The sequence below is a fragment of the Pinus tabuliformis genome, chromosome X (assembly GCF_031772625.1).
Source record: "Pinus tabuliformis cultivar Carrire ecotype Pingquan chromosome X, CPIR1, whole genome shotgun sequence".
Taxonomy (NCBI): domain Eukaryota; kingdom Viridiplantae; phylum Streptophyta; class Pinopsida; order Pinales; family Pinaceae; genus Pinus; species Pinus tabuliformis.
In genome coordinates, this window is record NC_142308.1 from 1723596476 (window position 1) to 1723611910 (window position 15435).

General features: G+C 38.0%; 1 protein-coding gene across 4 annotated transcripts in view; it reads right to left on the reverse strand.

The window, feature by feature from the left end:
• Nucleotides 1–1422: 1422 nt before the first annotated feature.
• Nucleotides 1423–15435, reverse strand: part of LOC149146658 (sodium/proton antiporter 2-like) — a 307652-nt gene continuing 293639 nt past the window's right edge. For 2 of the 4 annotated variants that reach the window (XM_089448113.1, XM_089448110.1), the window contains 2 exons: nt 8092–8386; nt 7338–7855 (listed from right to left, as the gene is read on the reverse strand). In XM_089448113.1, the coding sequence (XP_089304239.1) occupies nt 7736–7855; nt 8092–8386 (415 nt within the window). In that variant the 3' untranslated portion in view covers nt 7338–7735. Of the gene's footprint in view, nt 1651–7337; nt 7856–8091; nt 8387–15435 lie in introns of those variants that run through there. The other 2 variants (XM_089448111.1, XM_089448112.1) reach the window with 2 other exon arrangements.

Genomic DNA, 15435 nt, shown 5'->3' on the forward strand with positions numbered 1-15435 from the left:
ACAAAGGATATGCATTTTATCACAATTCCATGACAGACTACTTAATTTTCAGAAATTAATTTTTAGGACAACAGTAAGAAAAAATTTATGACACCAGCAATATGACAATGAAAACAGTAAGCCATCAATGATATCTTTATGCCAAAAATTTACCGAAATTTTTTCAAACTTGCCCAAATGAATTATAAAAAATTTTCAGCTTGTTTTGATGTGATTTCCGGAATTATATAAGATCTGATATACTTATTATAGCCATCAATTAAAACATGTAATAAGCCTAATGATGAATGCCCAACTCAATAAATTAATTCCTTAATGTATTAGACAACTTAGGAATTGATTTTAGGCTAACACACATGAAATTTTTCCACTGTTATATTTCATACTTCAGAAACACAATTATTCAGAGATAACAATCACCCAAAATGTAGATCTAAGACATTTTTTATACACATCAAACATAAATGGCTTATTAATGTATTTAACAATTTTTTTTAGTTAATTTCAGACCACTTAGATTTGTTTTTCACCACCATTAGAAAGGTATATGACTGATATAGCAAACAGTGAAGAAAAAGATGGTTTAAAGATCAAATATTTAGGCCCTAGGCCTTGAATATCACTTGCCCAAATTGCCAAAAAAATTTCAATACCTAAAACACAAATTTTTACCAAATTTTCTGCAAAAACCCACCAATGATTAGCTTCAGAAAATCAAATATTCAAATAAGAAATGGAGCAAGGGAATCTAAGACCAATGAGAGCTAGCACTAGGCCTAATAGAATTAGTGTTGGGTTAGGAGAAGGCAGATTTGGGCTTAGGAGCCCCAAAACTTGAAACCCTTGTTTTGAAAAAAAATATTTTGTTTCAAATCTCAGATTTATTGCAAAATCTTTAATGGTTGGCCATGTAAAAAGATTTGGGATAAGATATTGCCCTACAGGGCCTAGATCTGTCTCAAAACCTCTAGATCTGCTTGAAAAACCTCAGATCTGAAGATTTACTTGGTTGATTTCCCATATATATTCCTGCAAACAATCTTTGAGCCCAAATCTTGCCCTCCAAGGTCTCGATCTAGCTTAAGATCTAAAGATTTACTTGGTTGATTTCTTAGATCTATTCCTGCAAACAATCTTTCAGCCCAGATCTTTCCCTCTAAGGTATAAATCTAGCTCAGATCTGAAGATTTTCTTGGCTAATTTCTCAAATTTACTTCAACACAAATGAAAAGAGAAAAACCCAATACCCAATATGTACAAAAATAGAAAAAAAATCCCAAAAACCCAAGTGTTAAAATTCAAAATTATGTTACAAAATTTCAGATCTACACAAGTAAATAAAAGATCTATACAAATAATTTACAGATCTATCAGATCTGAGGAGTATGAATCCAACTCCGCTCTCATATCTGATAATCTAAGGCTCTTAATAGCCAGATCTATCAAAATTTCCACAAAATATTTAAAAGATTTTGAAATTTTAGAGAGGAACTAGCCCAAAAACACCTTGTAGAAAAAAAATTATAGTTAGATAAATCATGAAGCTTATATGAAGTAGGCTTTTCAAAAAATATGTGTTGAAAGTTGGCTGATCCAACCGAGGATTATCCCCAAACGCTCAATGAGAACCTGAGAGATCTTCTGCAAACACTAGATCAACCATCAAATCAAGTAGAAAAATAGAACAACAATAAAATTATGAAGAAATAGAGATACCTGCTACTTCAATCAAAATTAAAAATGTTACCCTAGATCCAACAAACTGAATAAGATACATGTATTCAGATTATTCTAAGAGAGTTATTGATTGATAGTTTTCACATAATATTAAGCAGAAATTAAAACAATGTTACCATAAATTCATGAAGATGAACACTACAACACTTTGAAACCCCAAAGATTTTTGCATTAATTCAAAAAAGTGTACAAGAGAGCTTGAGAGTTTAGTACACGATCTAGAAATCAGATCCCTTCAACTGACAAATGACCTCCTATTTAAAGATAAATCCTTCAACAGCTAGTTCGAGTGATCTTCGTCAAAGAAATCTCGACCGTTGATGGTGATTAAAAAAAAATTTAATCTCATCCGTTGAAATTTTTAATTATTGAGGAAATTCAAAATTTTCAATTAAATGAATTTTAATTAATTCAAAAATTAAATTTTTGAATTTATTCCTCAAAATTTTGACTTTGACTTAACCCCAGGGACCAAAGGCTTGAAATTTAGCAAAATAATTAATTTACCTTAGTCCTGAGACCTTTTAAAATTTGAATTTTAAAGGACCCACGAATTTTGTTTTTGGAAAATTTAAATTTACCCAGGACCTATAATTAATTAATTTTTTTGCTTAGGATTTTGATTAAATTTTTTACCAGAAAATTTAATTAATTAACCTATGAGGGGATAAATTATTTTTCCAACCCTCAAGACACTTTACATCATGATTTCATATTTTTTACATCTCAAGAGGGATAACCCATTTGCAAAAGACCCTCACAGACTACCCAATTCTGCGACACATATAATTTAGCAGACCAAGCAATTTGTAATAAAATAACCTAACCAAATAATTAGGATTATTCCCAAATCACTTTTACATAGACTTGATCTAGAACACTAGGACTCCCCTAAGATCCCAGTGACAAAATCCACTCCGGTTTTGGAGTAAAGCTGAAAGAAAACTCTGCCAACCATTCGAGAATGGATCGATGAGACAAAAAACCTCCCGGAATGTAGATCGTGACCAGAAATTTGGGTTTACCTAGACAATTACATACATGACACGGATTTGCTGAGATTATTTGCAATTTACACATGCAGAAAGGGTTTACAATATAACATGATGATCAGGTTGATGATGATAGTTGAACAGCACGGACACGTCAATCAGATGCTATCCCTTTTGCGAAAAAAGGGGGTGTACTGCTATGGGTCGTTGACACGTAGTGGTCAACAAGAAGCATGATCTAAAGAAAAAGGATCTCCTCCTCTTGATACAAGAAGGCATAAGACACACTAGATGAAATCAACATAATATGTCTTCACATGAAGTATGAAGTGGATGATCACAACTAAGAAACTCTGATTAAAAGCACTTGGGAATGGAAAAGGAAGGAAGAGATCGTGAGATGCAACCCTTATGAAGGTGTTCAATGTTAGTTTTTGGTAGCATTGGAAGTGCTCTAGCCTTGAAAATTAGTGGAGAGGCTAAGGCACATGAGTTCTAAAGAACCCAGAAACCGTTTGGTGAAATTCCACATGGATTGTATTTTATTAAAATAATAATATTTTTAATGGAGTTCCTACGTCTAAACTTAAGGAAATTAAAATATTAATGGGTATTGATCAAAATATGGGTGAGAATGATCTAGAAGGCGGATCAAGTCATGTTTTAATCTTAGCCATTGGTTAGAGACTTAATCTCGGCCGTTGAAGAGTTAACAGGAAAAGTATAAAATGGAGGCTTAGGGTTCAATTGAAAACACACACAGAGAGATTGAGGAAATCAATTTTCTGAAGTGAGAAGTTCTTAGGAGGAAAATCGATTAGGGAGATCTTGCAGCTAAGGGGCAGAGAGAATTTGGGAGAAGGACTTTTTGGAAAATACAGAACGAATAGGCAGAGAGAGCTTGCAAAGAGGCAACACAGTGGCCAGGAGAGCTGATCCTGGGCCACTCTGGGACCACGTAGTCCTGATGCAGAGCTAGAAGGGCCAGTGCAGAGCAGAAAAGCTGCATGTCACGCAAAATCCAGAACTGCCGGAAATGCCAAAACTGTCAGAACTGCTGGAAACTACCGGAACTGCTCGGAACTACTGGAACAGTCGGGAGAGCTGACGCAGAGGGTAGAGAAGCTGACATAGGGCCTACGCAGGGCCAGCACAAAAATAGCCGGGGTTAGCCAGTCTTGTTCCGAATTAGCTGAAATTATGCCAAGTGAAGTGAGGTAAAACTCACTCAGATTTTCCGCCATTATTTTCTATGTAAATGATTGCTAGATGAGCATCCTAGATTGTATTCAGATATTTACTACCAATAATAAGAATCAAATCTGCTGCACCAGTGTTCCCACATTGGGTTTTTCTAGGGACGATTGTCCAAAAACAAGTGTGTCAATGTGATTGTTCATATGTTGATGTTTCTCTTGCCGTTTAATTTTCAGTTCTAGTTTGTGAAGTCTGCAACTTAATTTATTTTGGTATTTACTAAAGTATTGGTAAATAACTTATCATAAATAAGTAGGACAAATAAATCAATTATTGCAGCAAATTTTCACATTCAACATCCAAAAGACTAAGAAGACTTAACTAGGAAATCTCTCGGAAAGATATGAAGACTCCGATGGAAAAAGATGAAGACTCTTGACAATAGATATCTTTGGGAGATGTGTCAACATGTATGCAGGATGCTGATACCTACAAAAAGATGTCATGGTGAAGATCCATCTCGAAAGGTACAATTTGACTTAATGTTATGTTTTGATTTCTTTACTAATATTGGATAAGTTCATGCAGGGCTACTAGCACAAAAGTTGGAACTACAAGTACAACTAGAATTCATGTGGTGGATGGAAATTCCTAAAGGAAACATGATGAAGAAGAAGTATGACGAAGGTTCCAAATATATATCAAGAAAACCACTTTTCATGAAGAAACGAATGACATGACAAACCAAGAAGGAAAGTGATGGATGGCTAATGCCCTACAAGGAAGAAGCTCAAATGAATTTCATGACATCAAGAAGAGAAGTTGATCAAGTAGTTGAAGCACCCACGAAGAAGAAGTTGCTTATGTATAGAAGAGTCCCTAGCTAAGAGGGAGCTCTGACAAGTTCTTGATTAAAAGGGAGCTTGGGCAAGTTTCTGATAAGAGGATACTTGGGCATATCTTCCCCAATTGAAAGGGAGAGATAGACACAACATTCTTGTCTTCGCTTTGGAAGAAAGAATGGAGGATTGGGTAATCATCTGGCATCTGATGCTCTTTGAGGATGTGTAGGGCATCCAAGAAAAGAGTAGGCAAGAGGACTGATATTATTTGAGAGCTGGGACTCCAAGATAAGAATAGTCCTAGAAGGTCATATTCAGTGAACACCCGGATGGGTATGTACCTTGAGAGACAATGATTAAGGTGTTTATAGTCATTGGTCTCGCCAACATTGTGCTCTGATCTTATGAGAGATAGAGTTGTCAGTCAAGGCCTTGCTATGGATACAATGTTGGTTACTATGATGCTATACAGATGGGTTACCAATCCGATTCTTCTTATGAGAAATTCTTCAGATTGAGAATGACCAAGTACCATTATGAATACCTCCCTAGTTAAGAGGGAGTGTTGTAGAATGTAACTAGGTTCAGTCTTCATAATGACATGATCTTTGTAAATAATGTAATAAAGAGAACACAATTATTTTTGTATGCCTTGTTGCATGGGTTTCATGAGCAAGAGGTTTATTTACTTAGTGGCTCCCATTGAAGAGCCTTAGGATTTATTAGTGAAGTCAAAGAGTCAATGTCACATATGAAGAGCTCTTATTGAGCCTATGATTAATGTATTAAGTCCATAGAAATATGTAGAAGCCCTCCAAATGACAAGCACAATCCTCCTCTTTATGTCGGCCTGCAAAATGAATTAAATTCACTCATGTCGGCTCAAAGAAATAGACACAACTCTTCATGGATACACGTCGGCTTAATACAGAGGATAAACCACTATATATACCCAGCTAGGGTCAGTGCAGAAATGAAGTACAGGATCTCGGATGTCTCTGAGAATTTCGAAAAAAGTACAGGGTACAGTAATTCGGATAAAAGTGCAGGAATACAATATCTCAAATAAGTACAGTGAGCACAATTCCCCTGCAACTTCGGGTGTAATCACAATGAGTGATTACAGTCTCCTCGATGGTACAGATCTTTGTGCAAGAAGAATCACAGTCACGTTCTTGATGATAAGGATTTCAGTAATACTCTCGACATGCTTTCTAGACAGCCACAGTCTCGGTATAGTTGTATCTCAGTATGGTATACATCCTAGACTTTGGTAAGATGGCAATCATGGTCTCAGTGATAATGAAGATAAGGTCATGATCAATATCCTGGTGCATGATGATGATCTTAGTGAAGAGTGCAGCAATGATATAACTGAAGGAGTAGCTATGGTGCAGCAGCAATGAACTCTTCGTTATGGTGAAATCCTCCATGAAGGTGCAGCAATGTAGATCTCGATAGTGCAATAATGATGATCTCAACAGTGACAAAGAAGAGGATTGATGTCTTGGTCTTGGAGTAGCATAGTAGGTCAAGGATTATGGTCTTGGTATTCGTCAATTGGAATCTCTATAAGAAGAATTTTGTGCGGGTTTTCCTCTCCAAGAGGGAGAGGTTTTGGCCCTGGCAGAAAGCCAACATCATGTGTTCTTATCTCTTTGTTTTTGGTAGCTATTTGATTAACTATGAAGACACACTCTAATAATAACAAGTGAAGACTATGCTAAGAAGAAAAATTAAAAACACCTCACAAATAGCTATCAAGCTAAGAAGAATCTCTCTAACTATAACTTCCCTAGATTCTTCAACAAAGGAAAATCTGAATTAATAGCTGCCATATTGCATTTTTCCAACACAATCCATATCTTAACAATGCTGCTTAGCACGTACACGACTTTGACAAACCCTAGTATCGTTAGTTCAGGAAGAAACCCTAGCACAACATAGATAAACGTAATATCATCAAGCAACACAAATTCTCTGCATCCTTTGAACTAGCATCATATCAAGTCAAACCTTAGAATTATGCTCATCAATGACATGGTTAATATGCTCAAGAGTCAAATGCAAGCACAAAGAAAAATTGTATATGTGTTTCTTATATAAGATCTGTGTTTCATGATTTATGTGCACCAAATTTTTTATTAGCTAAAAATTGTTAATAGTAACAAAATACTCATTCACCCCCCTGTCAGTATTTCCAACATACAATGGTGACGCCAAAAGTGAATTTGTGCATATATGTACCCCTGCTGAAAGAGAGGTAACATGTCCTAAATAATGTATCTAGGTGCAAATTCTTGGTGAATTTGACAAAACAAATACTTATTTGTATCACAAGTTGTCTATCATGTGTTTCATTGAACATGATTGAGTTTTCCTGAACATCACTGTTAACTGCTAACACATGAATATTCCCATGTCCAGAAAGCTTGATATGTTTAACTTACATCCTTTATAATTCAGGTGGTTTTGTTAAGCATGATCAACTATTGTTCATCGGTGATTACTTAACCAATGTTTCTGTGCAAACGTTATATAGACACCTCATGGTACTGCCTTCTCAAGATGAACTCACTCTTTTAATAAGTGGTATATATGATACTGCATAATGAAGGAATGACTTGTCCGTTAATAAGATAACAGGATTTCTTCCCAGGACAAATAAGAATTTCTAGCTCTAATTTGTATGTGCTTGGAAGATCAAGGGGATTCAACAACTTACTCTAGCCTCCTTTCATCTCTTCTCGTCTTCATGGACTTCTACCAAAAATGTTTTATGTTACAAAAGGAATTGTAACAGTTCTGCAGATTATTAGTTTACTGTTAAATTCTTCTACATGCAATAGTGAGGGACCTTCCTTTATCTGTATAATGGATTTGAATTCCCACAGTTCAGTTGACATCACATGATAAATTTCTGTTTGACCTGTTACTGAGTTCAGGGAGTTGTCCCAGCTAAAGGTTCTACCAGCCTGATAGACAGGGAATCTGAGCTATTGTTGTTGAGGACAGAATATGGAAGTTATGTGTTGTTAAATATGCAGCAACTCCTGCAGCATAACCAACAAATGCAAATCCACTAACCTGTAGCAGAGGAGTACATTTCTTAGAAGATAGAAAAGAAATTCAGTGGAGTTCAAATTTCTAACTCTACAATAATACCATGATAACCTGTAAGATAAGATATGATAATTTTATGAATGTGCAAGGAATGACCACAATATTGGCACAATCGTATGACAGAAGTAATTATAGGTAACAAGTTCTAATTTCTTATATCTAATGTGATGGAATTAATGAACAAGGTTTCAAAGAGATACCTTTCTCAAGTACCAGAAGAAATCAGCTTTCTCCATTCCCATAAAAGCAACTCCTGCTGCAGATCCAATGACGAGAATTGAACCTCCAGTTCCAGCACAGTATGCAATCAGTTGCCAAAGCTCTGAATCCATGGGAAACACTGATTTATCATACATTCCCATTGTAGCTGCTACCAATGGTACATTATCTATTACTGCTGATGCAAGACCTATAGAGAATGCAATCAGCTCCATGCTTGGGATGTGAGAATCAAGATAGTTTGCCAATTCTTTAAGAATTCCAGCTGCCTCTAAACTGCAGAGCCAAAACCAGGAAAGATCCATTTATTAGTTCATTATTTTGAAAAGTGAAAACTAAACTGTATGTTTGGAAGCTCAAGATACAGCAGAAAAACAGTAACCTTTATAACAAATTTCATCATGATAACATAATTTATGTTACTCAATGCCCCTCAGGTTCTGTATCATAATCCTCAAGTAGTAATTGAGCTTTATAACAATTTTCAGCTGAACATAGCTGAGATTAGAGAAAGTGGGGTGTGCCCCACTTTTTAGCTCCAAATGCCAAATCAAATCACATTACAATAACACATGTGGACCTGTTAACCCCTAAATTTGCCTTCTGAAACTTTGCAGGGTTAAAGACCAGTGCATTTCATCAGGCTGGAGGTTCAGATACAGCTTTGCTTGGCTGGGGGTCAGTAATAGTCTTCAAGTCTGTAATAGTCTTTTTCGTGCAGCCAGCCTCTTGGCTCTTTTGAAATAAAACTCTGTTTTTGATCCAATAAATTTCTCTGGTTTGTTTGATGTTTCAATGATATTTTGTGCAATTTACTAGGAGATATTTCAGCTATTTATTTTGGTAATTTACCCTTCAAATACATTTTATATCTACTCTATTTTTTCACACAAAAGACTGATCTGTGAAGGACCATTCCACATATTAAACATTAAGATTTTTGTGAATTTCTTCGCGTTGATTTTTTTGGTGGCTACGGCCGATATTCAAGTTGGCCCCAAAAGATCAGGACAGCTCAGCCATAAAGACACCAATTTGGGCATCCTCAATCATTATATAAAGGCACTCGACCTCATCACTTGGAGACCAATTCGGACTATCAATCATCTTCTAATTTTCTATTCACATGTGCGAGTTAAGGAGGAGCTTCTGAGGCAGTTTTGACCAAGTCTATTTTGACCTGAGTTGACCAAATTTCAGAGGCACAGTTGATCAAAAGTCTGAGGCCAGTTGGCCGAATTTCAGAGGCACAGTTGACAGAAGTTTTGAGGCCAGTCGACCAAATTTTAGAGGCACATTAACCGAAATTCCAAGGCCAGTTGACTGAATTTCAGAGGCACAGTTGACCAATGTTTTGAGGCCAGTTTACCCAATTTCAGAAGCACAGTTGACCGATGTTCTGAGGCCAGTTGACCAAATTTCAGAGGCTGTTGACCGAGTTTTGTGAGGTCAATGTGACTGAGCTCTCTGAGGCTTTGACCAAATCTGTTATGGGTAGTTTGACCAAGTTAATGACCAAGGTTTGACTTGTCGAATCTTGTGGTCTATTTGACTTAATTTGACTTATGAATATCAGAATGTAAATTTGCTGAATTGAAGAATTTCTCCTAGAAAATGTTGCTGGGTTTTCTCCCAAGTTTGCGTTTCCCAAGTGAAAATTTGTATCTCTTTGTGTGCCTCTTTATGATCCTATTGTCATTATAGCAATTATGATTGAATTTTCTGAAGTATAATTGCTTAATGATGTTCTAAATATGCTAAAGTAATCATAGGAAGTAATTATTCGTTTCAGAAAATTGTGCTGCTCTATTAGTGTTTTCAAAATCAACATGGCATCAGAGCTTTGGTGAAAGAACAATCATTGAAAAAGAAGCCCTAGACAGAATTCTATAGCCCTAGTTCAAACTTCAAACCTTATACCAGCAAAGGACAAGTTAAAGGTGGTTTGTCTGAGATCAAGCTAAAGATTGAGGAAGGATTCTGGGCAGAAGGCCGGAGTCATGGTTACCTTGTCTCTGTGGAAGGACTGAAGTCCTAAAGAAATCAAGTCCTTGTTCCTAAGGGGGATCGAAGCCCTTATCCTCATCCAAGAGTAAATGATGCCAAGTAATCTTGCGAGTCGAGCTCTGTTTATGTCCAAAACAAAGTTTTGATCAAGATTGAAAAAGGGTCTATAACCCACCAAAAGTGGGTACCCCGAGGAGAACTTTCCTCCTAATCATCTTCTTCCAGTGGGAAGTTAGCAACCCCTGACAGCCACTTTGTAGCCAATGTGATGTGCCATTTAATCTTAGCCACCTGCATCAGTTGCATGTTTCCTCTCCCATTTGTCAAGAGCACATGCCGGAAGGTGTGCAATCCGATCCAACTAGCATGTTATTCATTATACAATCAGGTGCTTATGGTTGTTTTTCATTTGGGCATTTGGCATGGATTATCGGGTGACTTGGAAGAAGGAAGGGTTTTGACCGTGGTTTTGTTCCCTCACCTTAAATGGGGGGTTAATCTTCAATCCTAGTCCAGTGGGACCTCCCCTAATGGCCCATGGCTTTAGGAAGGGCACCACTTGGGAAATCCCGATTGAAATAGCATGGTCACTGTTACCACACAATCTAGCAAGCCTTGTTACCCACCACCAGTGGGTTGTTAGTTTTTTTAGCATTAGATGTGTTCTAGCCATGAAAATTGGTAGATAGGCGAGAATACATGATATGTAATATCCCTAACCCGGAATATTCCTCAAACCCCAACAAAACTCCAACCAAATACGTGCAAATGATATAATACCCCAAAAATGACGAAATAACAATAGTACAACATATAATAATGTAAACAGGAAATATAAACAAATACTCAAGAAATGCAGTGTGAAATGCTAAGCCATTTTATTATACTGAGCAATAAAATGAGTACAGGAGGTGATCAAAAAGATGGCACCTCGACTTGCACAATGCAAGTGAAGAAATACTCTCAGAATAACAAAGAATGGCCTCTCTGCGTGGATGTTGTTGGAGCATTGGCGTGCTGCTGCTGCTGCTAGAAAAAAAATGATGATTTGGGGCTGCTCCCCTCCTCGGAAAATGTTGAAACTCTGGAAACGGGCTCTACTCAAGAAACCCAGAAAAACCCAGAAAGCTTTCTTGGAATAGCTGACCCCCGAAAATCACCCCCTTGGGGATCTGCGCAGTTCCTCAATGCTCTACGGTGCCACTGAAGAAGCCCTTCCAGGCTCTGCCAGAAACTCTGCCAAAAATCCTCCAATATGAAAGGGCTGGTCCCCTGCTCAATCACCCAACATAAATCCTCCTGCCAAAACCCCAATCCAACACTACTGCCAAAAAGAACTGCGTCCCTCTCCCAGTGCTGCGCAGTCCTCCAAAACGTTGGTGAAACTGCTGTTGAAATACTAATAAAACTACTGCTGAAATGCCAATGAAAATACCTTGCCCGAGCAGGCACTCGAAGTCCCCCGGGGCTAAGGGTGAGATCTCCGAACAGAGACACTCAATGCACTAAACAGTGCTGCAGACTAGCTAAACAACCAGTGTGCTCAGAAGTCGAAACGACTAGCTCAAAATGCACATAACTGAATGATCCAAAATGAGGGGGCTCCTCTCTCTTTTATAGCCTTTGCCTCTCTCAATCCCAAGGCTCACCTCTTCCTGCGTGGTTCCCCTCTTGCCACGTGTTCCTTCCCTCCTGCACAGTCTCTCCATGTGTCTGCGTGGGCTCCATTTCTGCGTCCCCTTTTGGCCCCCTTGGCTCCCCTTTAAGTCACAACGTTGTGCTACTAGGAAGTGACTTTTATTATAAAAGTGAGTTATGTCCCTCGTCCTCACTTTTTATTTACAAATAACTATAGAAGGCAAAAATTGAACAAAATCGAATATTCCAATTAGCCATGGCTAATTAGGAATATTACAGTCTCCCTCGGCAAAATGTTGCTTGTCCTCAAGCAACTGATGTGATCGATGCTGCAAGATCTTCTCACTCTCCCAAGTGGCATCCTCATCCGGCAAATTCTTCCACCTCACCAAGAATTCCCGAACTGTCCTGCTTCGTAGCTGCCTCTCCCTGGTATCAATGATAGCCTCCGGCTGCAATACCAAATGTTAGGATATTCCGACACATAGGATATAGTTAAGTTCAACTTGGTCTAGTATAGAGTTAGGTAAAGTGTGTTTCTTTACCGTTGTACATTTTGTAACTTACAATCCGACGGTCACGATATGTAGTGATCCGACAGTTCACTCTCACCTCGGTATTACCGACACTTGATCCGTGGCTTGACACCCGATTGGTCCATGAGTTCTATTTAAAGCGCATGGAGGGTCATTGTTCGGGTAATCCGTGCATGAGAGAAGCTTATGTAAATTTTCATTCTTTGATTAATAAATTGCCTGTAGTACCCACGTTGGGACAGGCCGTGGACTGTTTCCCTCCTTGCACTTTGAGGGTTTTAACCACGTCAAAAATATTGGTGTATTGATCTGTGATCTGGTTGTGAGCGGTGTCCTTTTCGTAATCTTTCTGAGGAACTTACCCTGTAAATTCCTACATGGTATCAGAGCTATTTGAGGGCCGCGTCCGTTGGTGATCCAAATCTGAAGCCGGTAGAACTGCATGCGGCTGTCGTTTCCTAGATCTGCTGTTTCTAACTGCTTTCGGGCCGAGAGGACTGCTCTGTTGCGTTCGGAGCATCTGTTCCAGTGAGGAACCCCTTTCGTTTCACGCAAAAAGGTTTCCGGTAGCCCTAGCTGCGTCATTTTTCAGATCGGGAGGTATACAGTGTTTTTTGCAGTTTACTGTTATTTTCTCTCTGCTTATTTCGATCTCAGTTTATTTAGCCTTTTTTTTTAACCGGATCTATACCTTTCATTTCTGCGTATGCTCTTTGCCCCACGACTCTGTGCGATCTGGGCAAATCAGAAACAGAAAGGAAGGATTTTTCTCATGCGTATGCTCTTTTCCCTGCACCTTAGTGTGATCTCGGAAAATCAGAAACATTGAGAAAAATATTTAGTTTTTCGGGTAAAGCTAACTTTGATTTTTTTTTTTAAATTTCTAGTTTTTTGGCTAAAGCTAACTTCGAGCCACAAGGTTCGTTTTTCTTTGCATATTTGTGTTGGGTTTTGTGTTTTGTGTTTTGTAGGGAAAAAGAGCTTTCTCAAGGCAAGCACGCAAACCAAGGCCCCCCCCCCTCTCTCTCTCTCTCTCAAATTTTTTGTATAGATCAATTGGTTCAAAGCTATTTTAAGAGAGTAGAGGTCTTGGGTTCAAGTCTCCATTTTGTGGGGGCGGATTTTTTTTCCTTCCCGCACATTCGCGCACTTTGCCGGCAACGTCAACAATTTTTTTTTCAAAAAGCCATAACTTCTTCATCCGGAAGCCTTTTTCAGAGCCGTTTTTTTTAAAACTGCCTATTTTTTCGAGATCTATCCATTGGAACACTTACTTTCAGCATCTTCAGCTTCAGTTTTTTAAAAAAAAAAATGGAAAGTCCATGCCAAGTCATTCTTGACAGCACTAACTACTTCCAATGGGTAGCCTACATGGAAGATTTACTTAGAAGTAAAGGTCTCTTCAGAATAGCCACAGACCAAGAGAAGAAACCAAAAGATGAAGACAAGGTTGCAAAATGGGAAAATAGACAAGATCAAGCGGGTGGTTTGATAGGGATGTCTATTTCTCCTGATCTTCGATTCCACATTGCAGAACTTGAGACTCCTCATGAAGCATTAGAAAAACTCGCTAAAGTTTTTGGGATTAAAAATGAAATTAGAGCCCATCAACTTGAAAATGAGTTGCTTACTTTGGATCCTAATAATTTTTCTTGCATTGAAGATTTCTTGTCCAAATTCAACACCCTTAGATATCTCTTGGAAGGTGTTAAAGTTAAGAAAGAAGATGGTAACCTTATTTATTCCATCCTTACTAAGTTGGGACCAGCCTACTCTGTATTTGTTTCCACTTTCCATTCTACAAGGGAAGCTTTCATTTGTCAAGGAAAAGACTACAAGGCCCCTTCCTTTGACTCCTTTTGTGATTCCTTAATAAGAGAACAAGAAAAACTCTTACACCTTGGTCTTCTTAATCTTGGAAACTCTTCCGCGAAGCGTTAGCCGCCTAGCAGCAACCAAATTCAAAGAATCCTAAGAAGTCATATCCTCAAAAGAATGGTCCTAAACCATCTCAGCCTCAAAATGAAAGATCATTTCAGCAAAATGATAAGACCAATAAAAACAAATGGAAGAAGACTGATAGACATTGTAACTTTTGTAATCGAGATGGCCACTTAGAATCTAAATGCTTTAAGAAGATGGAAGCCTTGGAAGCCGCAATGAAGAAACATAACATCCATGTGGAGCCTACTTCAACTTCAACTTCCGGAATGGCACTTTCTGCATGTCGTTGTCAATCATCTCAGTCTGGTTATGCATTAAATGTATCTTCTTCTTCTTCTCATTCTCATGAGTGGCTCATTGATTCTGGAGCCTCTTATCACATGGCCAAAAACCAAGCCATGTTTTCTTCTTTAAATGATTGTAACACCAAAAATATATATATTGGTGATGATAGATCTCTTAATGTTGTAGGGACTGGAACTGTTCATCTAGACAATGGTCAGTTTAATGATGTATTATGTGTTCCAACCTTATCCTGCAACCTTCTATCTGTCTATCAGATAACTCATTCAGGTGAAGGTAAAATTGTTGAATTTTCACCTCATGATGTTGTAATCAAGGATCTAAAAGATCCTAAACAGATTCTAGCTACTGGTCTTGCTGATGATTCCAAAAGGTTGTATAAGTTTCACAACTTTGGGTCATCAAATCTTCCCTCAGTATTTGTTGCTCATAATGATGAAGTGAGCAAACTTTGGCATGAGCGATTTGGTCACTTAAACTATCGCTCCCTTCAGCATCTATGTAAAGAAAATATGGTGACAAGTCTTCCTATGGTATCTTGCAGAGATGGTGTTTGTTCCGGATGTGTACTCGGAAAACATCATCGGGACAGTTTTGACAAACGTGCCTCTTGGCACGCCTCAGCCCCTTTACAGCTTGTGCACAGTGATTTATGTGGTCCTCTTCCTGTTGCTTCATTCTCTGGCTGCAAATACTTCTTAACTTTCATTGATGATTTCTCCAGAAGCACTTGGGTATACTTCTTAAAACTCAAGAGCGAAGTATTTAACACTTTTTTGGCCTTCAAAGCCTTTGTTGAAAAACAATCTGGACATCAAATTCTTAAGCTAAGAATTGATAATGGTGGAGAATATGTTAAAAACACATTCATCAACTTTTGCACCGAAAATGGAATTC